Source organism: Camelus ferus, chromosome 4 (genome assembly GCF_009834535.1).
Source record: "Camelus ferus isolate YT-003-E chromosome 4, BCGSAC_Cfer_1.0, whole genome shotgun sequence".
In the NCBI taxonomy this organism is placed as follows: domain Eukaryota; kingdom Metazoa; phylum Chordata; class Mammalia; order Artiodactyla; family Camelidae; genus Camelus; species Camelus ferus.
In genome coordinates this window covers 54,841,466-54,854,884 of record NC_045699.1, presented here as the reverse complement: position 1 = coordinate 54,854,884, position 13,419 = coordinate 54,841,466, and the positions used below count along the sequence as shown (strand labels likewise).

The window sequence follows — 13,419 nt, the reverse complement described above, 5'->3', positions numbered from 1 at the left end:
TGTTCCCAGAGATATACAGGGAGATTATTAGGGACAATAAATACTTAACACACCCTTCTTGACCTGACAATTTGAAGATAGGCTTATGTAAAGCTGAAGAGCAGTGCCAGCAACAGAATGGCATCAGTAAATCCACTCATTCAAGTTTTTTTTTTGGGGGGGGGGTGCTGGTAATTAGCTTTATTTAATGGAGGCACTGGGGTCTGAACCTTGGCCCTTGTGCCTGCTAAGCACATACTCTATCACTGAGCTATACCCTCCCCCCTCAAGTTCTTTGTGTATCACTTACAAGGATGTTTAGTTGTGTGGCTTAAGTCAGATGAACTTCCAGGCGTGATATGGGCGTTTGTCTTGGTGATCCAGGGGAGCAAGGGCAGACTGGGAGGAGGCAGTAGGAGATCGAGCCTCAGCTCGAAGCCATGGAGCAAATTAGACTTGACCTCTGCAGGTATCCACGTGAAAGACTCAGTCTGATGGGAAGATCATGGCAACCCAAGGTTTCCTCGCAGTTTGTAATGTTCAAAATAAGTGCATCGGCCCTCCTGTAGTTCCGTGAAAGGCGGTTAGAGCATCATCTCAGGCTGTCTATGGACATAGCAAAAAAAAAAAAAAAAAAAATCCTGGTTAGCCACCTACTAACTGAGTGGATTTTGGCAAATATTTTAATGTTTTCACTCCTTAGATTTCTTGTTAATAGAATAGGGTATAAGAATAGTACCTTCTTCATAGGATTGTTCTAAGGATTAAATGGGTTAATATATATAGTGATTAATAGTCACTGAGGTCTTACTATACTAAGCCATTGATTACTGTCCATTATTATTATTATCTTAGGGAATTTATCTAACATCTGTGAGCTTCAGTTTCCTCTACTTTTAAAATGGAGATATTACAATATGTACCATATAGTTGTGTCAGGAGGATTAAATGAAATATTTAAATTTCGCCAAGTGTAGTGTTTGGCACGTGGCAGACGTTCAGTAGCTGGGGCATCCTTTGCTTCCCCTTTTCTCAGGGGAAGTGATACGTTGAGTGGGAAGACAGAGTGGCTGTTTCACTAGACGGGATTATGAAATTCTGGGTGTTCCCAGCTGTGTCGTAGAGGACCTGTTTCCAGTCCTACCAACTTTCTGTCTTGTAGGTTTGGGGCCTTCTATCCTAATGCGAGTTGAGTCAGAAATTGGAGGGGACAGAGTCTTCAAGGAAAGGATTTTGGTTACCATATTACAACAGGGATTTGAAAGGCGTCTCTTTAATTACAATAAACTAATACCTGAAATGTGTAAGATTCTGATTGAGTTTCCAGGTTCCATAATAAAAAATCCTGTTTTTATTAAAAAGATATGATCGGGGCAGAGGAAGTGAACCTCATTTCCCCTGCCTCTGTGTTCTCTGAAGTGCCTTTTAATCTGGATGAATCTGCTTTTGGTCTCCCGACTGTCTTGTGTCTGTGGCCATTCTCAATAGACATAAGTTGAGGAATAACAGCTTTCCTCATATGGAGCTTGTTCACCTCTCTCTCTCCCAGACCTGAATGCCAGTGCACCAGTCTTGACAGCTCCATTTTTCTTGCTTCCTAAGTTACTCTACTGCCAAATCTACATCTCAAAGTGAAGTCCTAGATGGCCGTGTTGCAGACCTTGTACCCACACCACAGTCTTGGATGGAGCTTTAACAGACTGCTTGGCTCTCCTAGTCTCTTTCCGTTAGGGCTGAGGTCTTCCCTTTACTTCGTCCTTATCTGTTGTTGTTCAGTCTTAAGGCATAGAGACGTGTTTCATAATGGAGGCCATCACCCGTCTCCTGGCCAGGTGTTCAGTGGCGGCTCACGTGTCTTGCTGAAACTCACCCATCGGCGTTCCGACTCTGGCCCCATCACTATATCCAAGGTTATTAGCACCACGGACCTAGCAGTGGAATTTAGGCTGAGAATTTTGAACTTCTTCCACAGGGTGAATGGAACTGCCTGCCTGATTCTGGGCCATCTGTCCTTGATAAGTCATATTCAACCGTAACCTGCCCTGTTAAGTCACTTTCTGAACAGAAGCAGCTCTGCCCAAGTTGTGGAACTCCCAGCATGGCTCAGGTAGTCAGGGTGGTCTCCTTTTCCGTGACTCGTGAAAATGTATTGAAGATTGAGAAGTAAACCAGATTCTGTTACTAGAATTCTATCATTCAACTTGTGCAGCGCTGTTGTTTCAGTCTTTAATCAAGTCATTATAGCAGTCGTGCTATTTCTTCTTAAGGCAGGAGCTCACAGTCAGCACCCCAGTGCAGCAGTCAGGATTGCCGTGTTATTTATTTATTTGAACAAGGATTCTGGAAATCTGGTTGCTGCTGCCTGACCTCATGCTGGAAGCCAGGGGAATGACCTGGAGAACCGACTGTGTTACTTCCTGCTGCATCTGGAGATTCCTCGCTGGAAAGTTCTGAATTTCTGCCTGACCCTGCCTGGCCTCGAGAACTTATGATGAGGTCCCAGACTGAGCTAACTTAACCGGCTGCAACAAATTCCCAGTCTGTGATGGTGCAAATCACACACATTCAGATTTGAGTGGGAGCAGGGAGCAGTTGGAAATTAGACAGATACGAAAAGATTCTTTCCTCCGGCTTGCACTTGAGTTGTGGTAACTAGAGAGTGTACCATTTAATTGCTAATTGCATTTTTCTTTTTAATTACCCCTTGTCATGTGTTCTGGATAGATCTGCCTTCTGGGAGTTTTATTCAAGAGGATATGTCCCACTGCTCGTATCTTTGTGAAGCTGGCAGAGACTGCTGTGACCAGATGGCAAGCTGCAAATGTGGGACACACACGGGGCAGTTTGAGTGCATCTGTGAAAAGGGGTATTACGGCAAAGGTCTACAGTACGAATGCACAGGTGAGTGCCTGGCTTGTGTGTACCTGTATCAGTTGTCGGGTGTGCAGAGGACGCTGCCCAAACTCGATGGCTGATGACATAAAGTATTTATTGCTGCTCATGAGTCTCTGGGCAGCACTGTTAGTCTCAGCCGTGATGACTCGTGCATTTGTCATTGGCTATGGGTGGGGTTGGCTGCCCTGCTGATCTTACCTGAGTTCTCTTACCTGTTTGGAGAGCAGCTAGCCGGAGTCTGGTCTAAAACGGCTTGTCTGGGACCACTAGGCTGGTCTTTATGTGACCTCTTGGACTCCATCAGGCTAGTCCAATCCTCTTCACGTGGTGGTGGCAGAGTTCCGAGAGAGACTGGCCCCCTGAAGCCTACGTGCAGAATGGGGTGAGGGAAGATTTATTTGTAATCCGTCAAGAGCCAGATCGCCAAAACAGGCCTCAGTCTCTGTGCGAGATGGAAGCCAGGGGGATTCTGGTCCTCAGGTCCCAGGTAACTTGTGGGATTGTCACCAAAAAAATACGACATTCACTTGATGGCCTTTTAAGTCTTCGTAAGTCTCCACGAAGGGACATCCAGAAGCTCTAAAAATGCCGTCACTTCAAAATGGAGTTCACTTCTTTGACATGTGTAGTTTTACCTCCTCTAAGTTTCCTTACCAGAGGATCTTTTTAAAAAATATTTTTAACATTTTCATATTTATTATGTTAAATATTCTATTACAAAGGCGTGAAGACAACTTAGGGATCCCTGTGTTCTGTATTATATTTTAGGAGATCTTGGCTATTTAGACGTGTCACGTGGTTTTTCTGTGCTAGCCTTTCATTCGTCTGTTCTGTTTTGCTTGGAAAGCAACGTGTGCTTTAGACCTCACGGCTCTGCCAGGGTTTGCCGTTTGGGGAAAATGTATTCCTGTGGAAATTAACGCCCACCAGGAGAGCTTAAGGGCGGGAGGTTTACTTTATTCTGTCCCATGTGGCCTTTCATTGCTCATTTCACGTGGACATTATTTTATTCTGACATTTGGAGGGTAGGTAGATCTGCTCTGTAACACAGATGTGTGGTTCTCCCCGGGGAGAACCTTCCAGGTCTTCTATCTGACCTGCTTTCTCTCTTTTCTTCTCCTCGTGGGATGTTTCCTCTTGTGTTCTTCTTTTACTCGCTTTCATTCTTATTGCCCCTCATCTCCCGTCCCTTAATTTCTCCTCCGCCCCCTGGCCCTGATCCTAGTTGGCGGACGTCCTTCCTGGGTCTGAGCATCCGAGCTCGCCCAGTAGAATCACTCCTTTCTTGGCCCTGCTCCCACTCCACCCAGCAGGATTCCTCATTTAAGCAGAAAAAAGGGGGGAAAAATCAGCCCAGCTGCCTCTGAGTTGGCAAAACGCCTCCTCCTGAATCTTCCCACACTTTCATCCACAGCCCAGCTTGGCACTCTCCCTGACACCCCCTCCTTCCCTCCTCCCGTCCAAGCCCACCAGACCCAGGCAGAAGCTCTCATTTTCTTTGCTTCATGCTGTGGTCAGCATGTCTGCTTTCCGTGTGGTCCTAGACTGAACTGCTCCCTGCCAGCAAGCCACTGCTGTGTGGCTGCCGGGCCACCTCAACCACACCTCGCCCAGCCCCCACTGCTCCAAGGCACTGTCATCTCACATCCCAGGAGATAAGATGCGGGATGGGGGGCGGGGCAGGCAGTTCACAAACTCACTGCCCCCAGTTACCCCTGTCACTGTGGCTGCTCGTTCCAGGAGTTATGCATTCCAGTCTGTAAAATGTGTGAGGTTGGATTGGAGCCTCAGTAGAGGGGGACAGGAGCAGTTTGGCTGTTGGTTCTAGCCAAGAATACTAAGTACAGAATTCATTTATCTATCCCTTCTCTTAAATTAGTAAGCCTTCCTTACATGCACGCTTTCAGATAGATATGGTTCATTGATATAAATGGTTGGGATTGTCATCTTCAACATTTGTTGAAGGGATGACAGTCAGGGATGAAAGAATGGTATTGGGACATGGAGCTGTACTTTGTACACTTGCAGGAGACAGTGCTAACGACTGGCTTCCCTGGCGTGCTAGGAGCTAAGAGAAAATAAGTTCTGTCCTTCCTAGGACATGAAAGACTCATTATTAGACACTTCTCGTTTGGAAAGGCCGAAAGAAACACTAGCTCTAACTCATCCGGTACCCAAAACCTGGAAGCCGTGAGCCCCTTTTAAAATCCATTTAGTTCACAGCTGTCCCTGAGCACGGGTTCAATGGTGAGCGGATAGAGCTGGTGCCCACCTTCTTGGGACTTAACGATCCAACCTGACAAATTGATTTGTAATTGCATACTGTGGTGTATGGTGTGAAGAAGGGCCTCCAGGGAAGGCTGGACTGCCATCGGTCTCTCCACTGAGATATGAAGGATGCCTAAATGAGAGTTACTGTATTGCTCCAGGAGAGGACCGGCACCTTTCATTCAGAATAGCTGGAATTCTGAGCATTTATCCTCATTGTCAAAACAGTGCCCTTCAGCAGCAAGTTACCTCCCTTTAGAGCCAAAGGAAACCTTAGCAATTATCTGCTCTAAAACCTTCATTCTGCAAAAGGAAATTGAGGTCTCAGAGAAAGATGAGTAGTTTGCTCAAGATGGCATTTCCCTGTACACCAGAAATTGACACATTGTAACTGACTATATTTCAATTTTTTAAAAAAGAAAAAAGGTGGTGTATCCTACCATCAACCAGCAGGACCCAGAAAGGGACCCAGGACACTTTTCTCTAAGTCCTATTTCCAAGATCTCAAACTGCTTATTTTGCAGTTTTTGAAAATAGCTTCTTGTATACATTGCTTTTCAGAGACCGTAAACATTGAACTGTGTTCAGAGAGTTTAAAAGCACAGAAAGATCTGGCTCACATTCAGCCTGTGACAATTACATACTCTGTGGCTGTGGATGATTAATTCCTCCTGATTCTCAGTTTCTTTGTAAAATATGCTTAATAATGGTATAGTTTTATATATACATATGTATAATTTTATGTATATGTGTATTTTCGTTTAGTTTTCTGTATATATGTGCGCGCACACGTATGGTCAGACTATTCAAGATGACTGATCTCTTGCTCTTTGTCTGTCCTCTGCTCAACCTGCTGCCTGCTTCACCTGCACCTACTCACAGGACTGACCTTCCTGCATACTTGCCCCAGGCCCCAGCTAGTAATTGTTCTTATCAAAAGAGTGGTCAGGGGTGTGCCCTTCTGCTGGTTTCCCTAGTAACTGATGAGCTAACCAGGTGTCAATTCCCCTATTACTGCTAACCTTCCCCTGTCCCCTGGAAGCCAAGATTGTCACCATGTCCTGCCCACCATGTCCTGCCTGCTGTCAGCCACACATGGTCGGGTGTCCTTCCAGGACCTTGCTTCAAATGAGTAAGCTCCCCCATCTGTTAAACCATTGATGTCTCTGTTGCTGACTGCAAAGGCTCCTTCTCTGGTCTTGAAGCTGGGTGAGTACAGACCTTGCAGGTCTGCAGGGTGCAGCCCAACAATAGATAAATATACAATATATGTATATAGAAGTATACCTATAGATGTGTGTGTGTGTGTGTGTGTGTGTGTACACACATATGTATGTATGTGTAGATGGATGGTTGGGTAATTGAGAACATACTTAGAATGCTTAGGATAGTATCTGGCACATCAATTCTTTTACCTTTAATCGTTATTGTGAGGTAATATACATATTGAGAAAGCTAATGAACATTCAAATAATTATCTCAAGAATGAGATACTTGAAGGTAAGGTACGCCATGTATTTTGCAAATTCCACTCTTCTGGGCTAGAATAGTGGCCCTAACCTGAGAGCTGAGCTATGGGGAGGACAAGGAAGATCCCTGCATGCAGGTGAACGCCATCAAGAAGCCTTGCCCCTACTGAGGGGTACTGCATTGACCTGATGAGCATCCAGTGAAAGTCAAGAATCCGGAGTGAGAAAGGGCAGTGGGATCACGTGCCATTGGATGTTGAAGTGGAGGTTGTTTGCTTGATTAGGGAAAAGTTACATGCTGAGGCAAGTTGTGTCTGTTAATTAATTTTATAGAAAAGTAGGATATTAGCGCTGGCTGTAAAGGTTTTTCTCACTGTTCACTTGGGAGATGGTGCAGCTCTAGCCCATGATCATATAGGAAGTTTGGGGCAGAGCTAAAGTGGAATTAAGGTCTCCCAATTCCCAGTCCGCGATCCTTTCTTTGTACTATCATGTCTCGAAGGGTACCCGTGAAACTTTAAAGAAAACGGGTCAGCACGGTGTTAACTGTGATCCCCTCCTCCTCTTCCCTCTTTGTTCTGAGTGATTGCCATTCTGGGTTGCATGGGTCCTCAGTGACCTCCCAGAGCCCTGGCCAAGGCAGTGGCTCCACTCAAAATGGCCCAAGCACCTCTGTTATGGGAAGGCTGGACAAGACCTTGATGCACAAAAAAGATTTTAATAATTGTGGGTCTGTTCCGTATCATGAACATCTTAACTTGAGCCCAAGCCTGAAGATATTCTTTGGAAATTACTAACAAGTAATACTGTGTCAAAGAGTTCAGTTTTATAAGACATTATTTAATATGTTTGAACTGGTTTTTCATTTCATTCCCCTTGGCTCAAAACTTCTTTGAGTTGGTTTCAAAATAATTCTGTGCTTTTAGCTGGTGGTCTTGAAGAGAGTGTGCTAATAGGTTTTACAGAAGTGAGAACCATGTTAACATGTAGTCCAGAGTAGAAGGATGCTTTGTTCACATAGTCTCCGTTCATTCATATAATGACACTGAACACAGAAACCGTGTTTGATGGAAGTGAAATGAACACATTCTCTGAGTCGTCCAGTCTAAGAGAGGCATTCCAATCGAAGAAACCCAGTTCAGCAACAAAAATCAGTTTCAGCATAATACCAGTCCCTGTCGTGCCTCCCAAGCCCTAGCTGAAACCTCTTTTCCTTTCTGTTCTTTCCTCTCAATTGTTTTTTTTTGGGGGGGGGTCATAAATCAATTCTTTATGAAAGGCTGTTGATAATTTTGTTTAAAAAAAAAAACCCATTTGTATGATTCAGAAATTCAGGTATGGAACTTCACTACTACTTGAGCAGGTTTAATGGGTTGAGGAAACATCCTGCTAGGATTTGTTCCTGAACTTCAGCTAAGGGAAGAGGACTGAAAAACTGGAATCTAATGAAAAGAAGGTGCTTCCAATTTCTAGCTGTAGGATTGCTATCTTCCTTCTTCACATTTAACAGAGACATTTGGACAGTGGTGGTGATGATGATGATGATGTTGAGAGAGCAATAACTAACTGATGATAATAATGGTTAATATTTAAGTAGCGCTTCCTATATCCCAGCCACCTTTTCAGCATCATTGATATACATTAACTCATTTAATGTTCACAATAACTCTCTGGAGTATGTCGCATTTTACGGGCAAGGAAACTGGAAGTCTGAGAGATTATTTGTCCAGGATCACATAGCTGATAGAGCTGGTTTATGAACCCAAGCTCTCTGGCTCCAGAGTTCACAGTCTAGCCATAGAGATAGACATGCAGCAAATAAACACAATTAAAAACATAATTTCAAATTCTGTTAAGTATAAGTGTGACCCTGATGAGAGCATCAGTATTTGATCATTTTCAACACAACAGCAGCTTCGTGCAGTTCAGTCAACCCAGTGGAAAGGCAGGAAAAGAAGAGAACGAGTTACATAAAATATAACTCTGATCATGCCACACCCCTGCTGACTGTTTTTTAATTATGACTGATTATGACAGGATAAACTTCAAGCTCCTTAGCATAGCCTAAAGTTTGTATGATTTGATCGCTCTTAACCTTTTGAGCTAAAAGCTGGAGCTAGTTATCATTTGCCCCAAATAGCATGCTGTTTCATTCCTCAGACCTTTTTTCATGTTTCTTCTGGTTCCCTTTCCCACCCCACCCAACTATTTTCTTTCTTTCTACTTCATCAGACTAGTGATTTAATGGACGGAGATTTTCTAGTTCACTCTGTCCCCACTGCTTGCTTCCAGAGCCCATCAAGAAAAAGGATGTAGGTAAGAGGCCAAGTTTAATTCCAGGATCTTAAATGCACAGGAACTCATCCTTGAAATCTTAGGCGATTGCATGGTTTCCTTGTCTGCCTTGGGTACCACGAGATCCTTAGTACCCAGGCACATGGTAAAGGTGTTTAAGAACGTGTTTAATTTGTTTGAATGCAAAATATTTACATTTGGCTAAGTTTTGTCAACAATAAATCAAATACAGTGTATGGTTGATTTACTAGATTAGTCATTTGTAGACGGCTAGATCATCATAACCAGTTGTGGGTAGCCAGGGAACTCCTGTTGTAAATCCAAGCAGTTGCAGCTGTTCTGAATTTCCCCTGAAGGGGTTTGAGAGCCGCAGAATACAGAGACAATAGGCATCTTGAGGACACTGCTTTGCAGCCATTGACTCCAATTTCAAATGAGTTTGGAATGATTAGCGGATTGAAAATTATAGCTGGATGGGGGCCAAGGCTGAGGACTAGATAATGAGCCAAAGCCCCGGTTATATGATTTTCCATAAAAAGGAGGAGACACTATAGAAATGGAAACACTGGCCTCTTTAACTGGGAATGCCTTATTATACATGGAAATACATGCGCACAAATCCCCACCCCCGTCCTGCGAGCACGCACACGCTTTCCTGTCTAAGTATTATATCATTGCTTTGGAAAGAGAAAGGACAGAGAGCTCTGGAAATTCTTGAACAGGAACCAGAACATTTGGAAATCTTGTTCTCTGAGCAGAGCTTAGCTGAGTTTTCTTCCCAAAAAGCATCCCCAGCGGTGCCCAATGATAGATTTGTAAGGTGTAGGAAATTTGTACAGTGTATCCCTGTTTGCTTTTTATGAGGTAATACTGCTAGCGTGTTGACACTGGTTCCCTTCAACTTGAGGAGGACGGGTTACTGTTGCCTGGACCAAGCTAGTTTGTTCAGTTTCCCACTGAATGAGGTGGGTGTTCAGTCCATCATAATTTTATAACAGGAAAACGCATATTATTGGTCTGTAGGTATGAAACATCACCAGACTCCGAAGTCAGGGTGCTGTCTTTTTAGTTCAGGTGTTGTGTTCTTCAGCTGTGTAACTTCTGTTTGGTTCTTGCCCATATTTGCTGTCCCTTTGTTGAAGTTCTCACTGTGTTCATCCATTCTTCTCCCAAGTTTGGTGAGCATTTTATGACCATTCCTTTGAAATCTTTATCAGGCAAATTACTTATCTCTGTTTCATCACAGGTTTGTTTTTTTTTTTCCTGAGGTTTTGTCTGATTCTCCATGTTGCTTTCTGTGCATTAAGATGAAATTGCCCCCTCTCCCAATCTGCAAGGAGAGGCCCCATGTGGGAGATGAACCTTATGGTTCATCCCTCCCCTAGGTCTTGGTTGTCTCTCTGTGATTGTCCCAGCAGCCTATTTCATTTTTAATGGCTCCCATTAGCTGAGGTTGTGCCAAGACCTGTCAGCATCCCAAAGGAGAGTTATCTCAGACAGCACCTAGGTTTAGGCTGATTGGGAGCCAGACCCTCAGGGAGCAGCCTTTAAAGTATGTAAATATCCAGAACCACAAGTATAAGACCCACTGGCCACCAGAGTTGGATGATCTGGAGGTGTCCCCTGAGTGGCAGTCACAAAATTTGGGGCGCCAGACACGTGCAAAAACTCCCCTCCGGGTGGAGATACCTTAAAAAACTAAAAATAGAGTTACCATATGATCCAGCAATCCCACTCCTGGGCATATATCTGGAGAAAACTTTAATTAAAAAAGACACTTGCACCCCAGTGCTCACAGCAGCACGATTTACAATAGCCAAGGCATGGAAGCAACCTAAATGCCCATCAACAGGTGACTGGATAAAGTAGCCATGGTGAATAAACCATGCCTTCACTTCCACTTCCTCACCCTACAATGTATCTGAACTCAAAACGTCTTAGAAGTGAGCCAGAGTACTCTATTTCCAGTGTCAGAAAATATTGAAAGATATTTCACTGAACTATGTAAAAGGCAAAACAATTTCTTCGAGGTCTTGTTTATTGTGCCTTAGTCTGAAGGATCTCCAGATACTGAGATTTTGAATTGTGCTGGAGATTTATTGCCTGGGGGCAGTGCACCAAGATTTAGAGGGGATGAAAAGTACGCACTTCTTTTGAAAAATGAACAAAGGGCAATTGTGTTAAGGTTCCAGAGATACTTTCTCTGGCGCGTCAGTTTAGGTAAGAGTCCATATGAATGTTGAGCTTTCAGAAATCTACTGTCTCAAAAGATTCATGCCACATCTGCATGCCCCTTGCAAAGTCTTTGCCTGCTTGGGTGTTCTGATTTTGCAGAAGAGGAAACAGTGTGAAAGAATTTTAAGTTTTCCGAAGATCATTCGTCTCCAGAGAAATCAGTATGCAGACCCAACTCTCTTGGAGTCCAGCGTCCGTGCTGTCTCTGCACCATTATGTCGCCTACAGTCCATCCATGGCACTCACTGCACCGTCATTATCCATCAAGGAAATGATCCAGGAATATTTTCCTGCTCTTACCAGTTGCTTCTGAGTTGTAGCTGAGCATCCCAAATATCTGGTTCCGTGGGATCGGTACAGAGGTGGTGCTTACTAAATGGTAGATAATTAGCCAAGTTTGGATGGTAGCCAGTGTTAGCAATTTGAAAATGATAGTCCAAGTGAGAGAAAAATCAGGGTCAGTGAAATGAGGGCCTGTGTAAGTATCCTAAGTGCTAGGGATGCCGAGATGGATGGTTGGGTCCTTGTACAACCTTGTGTTTCGTAAATAGTTATGGGCTGCAGTTAGTGGCATGAATGCTACTGATGAATCCTAGTTCTGTAACTTACTCGCTGTGTATTTCTGGACAGGTTCTTTGATCTCTGGGCATCTTAGTTTCTTAGTCTATGAAATGGGGTTAGTAACAGTAAAATTGTTATGGAAATTCAATAAGATAATGTGTATAAAAAGCTTGTGGCAGTGTATGGCGTATAGTAAGTGCTTTATTAAAATGATTATGCTTTACTAGGGGTGGTTCTCAAAGGGAGAGATTTTTGTCCCCTTGGGGACTTTCGGCAGTGTCTGAAGACGGTATCAGTTGTCACAGCTGAAAGGAGCTACTGTCATCTAGTGGCTGACGGCCAGGGATGTTGCTCAGTAGCCTAGGATGCACCAAACAGCTGTGACAAATTCCAAACAGCAACCTCTACTGAGGTTGAGACACCTGTTCTGTATTGACAGACTGAATGCTTTAATGTAAGATTCAAAAAGCATTGCTGTATCTCATTTTAAAGTTTTAGAAGAAATATCAAAGCCGTGGGATGCTCCTAGGGTTAAATGATCTCTTGCAGGTGATCATTGCAGCGTCTAATGCTCCAGCCACCCCAGGCTGCTGGTGGCCGCTGAGACACTTCCAGCCCTTCTGTGGCTCCATAATTGTGTGCTTTTTTTCCCCTTTGCCTAGACTCTCCCACGTCTCGCCTGTCTGTTCAGTTCTTCTCAGTCTCTCATGATTCTTAACAATCTCACCTCTCTTGTGAAAGTTTCCTTTTCATTCCTTCTTGCCCTGGCACAGTTGGATCTGGACTTTTTTGGTTCTCTTAACTATCTTCTTCCTGTTAACACTCAGCACATAGTATCATCATTTTGGGTGGGTTTTTTCTTTGCTATTCTGTGAACTCCTTTAGGGCAGGTTTATGTCTGTCTGCCTCTCTCTCTCTCTCTCTTTCTTTTTTTATTGCCTCTGCTACATGGCAATGGACTTGGAGTAAGCATTAATAAATTTTGAGAGAATGAATGAGTGAGTAAATAAATACAGCGAATTGCATGTTTAGATACTAGAACACAGCATATGGAAACCCTGCTTGGTCCCCACCTTCCTTCCCGGGAATTTTCCATGCCTTTTTCAGAGAAATGAAGGTGAACAAGTCTACTGACCCTTAGAAGCACTGGCTTAGAATCAAAGTAAGCCATCTGGAAGGCCAAGTTCAACAATGGGAAGTGGCTAATCACACATTTATCTCTTTCATGGTATCTAGTTACTGAGATTATTTTCCAAATGTAGTTCTAAAACCAGGCTATTGCGATGTGTGTGCATGTATGTGTGTACAGCTATTTGCATGGACTGATGATGAGTGATGGTTTGGGGTAGTGTTACAGTTCATATCACAGTCAAGACAGCATTCCAGGATATGGTGGATTTTTACCATTTAGGCAATCAGTCAACAAATATAAAGCAAACCATTATTACTGTATGTAGCATAACTTTAGTGGTTGGGAAATTTTCCATAAAAGCTTGAGATATATAGATTTTGTCAAAATATGGAAGCAGGTATGTGATCATAAATTATGAGCGACAGAATAAGTTATGAGAAAAAAGTAATCAAATACACATTATATGTGAAACACGGGGTTGTGTGTGAAAGCACACCCATAAAAATTAATAAGGCAGGGTCACTCTTTTTCACCATCAATATTTCATATATTAAGCAAAAAAGAGCTGTTTTACTATTTGCGTAT

The 13,419-nt window shown here is 43.5% G+C and overlaps 1 protein-coding gene across 1 annotated transcript in view; it reads left to right on the top strand.

The window, feature by feature from the left end:
- SVEP1 (sushi, von Willebrand factor type A, EGF and pentraxin domain containing 1) overlaps positions 1-13,419 on the top strand; it is a 157,232-nt gene that overhangs the window by 31,755 nt on the left and 112,058 nt on the right. Inside the window, 1 exon segment of the mRNA XM_032478157.1 lies at positions 2,704-2,880. Within this exon segment, the coding sequence (XP_032334048.1) occupies positions 2,704-2,880 (177 nt within the window).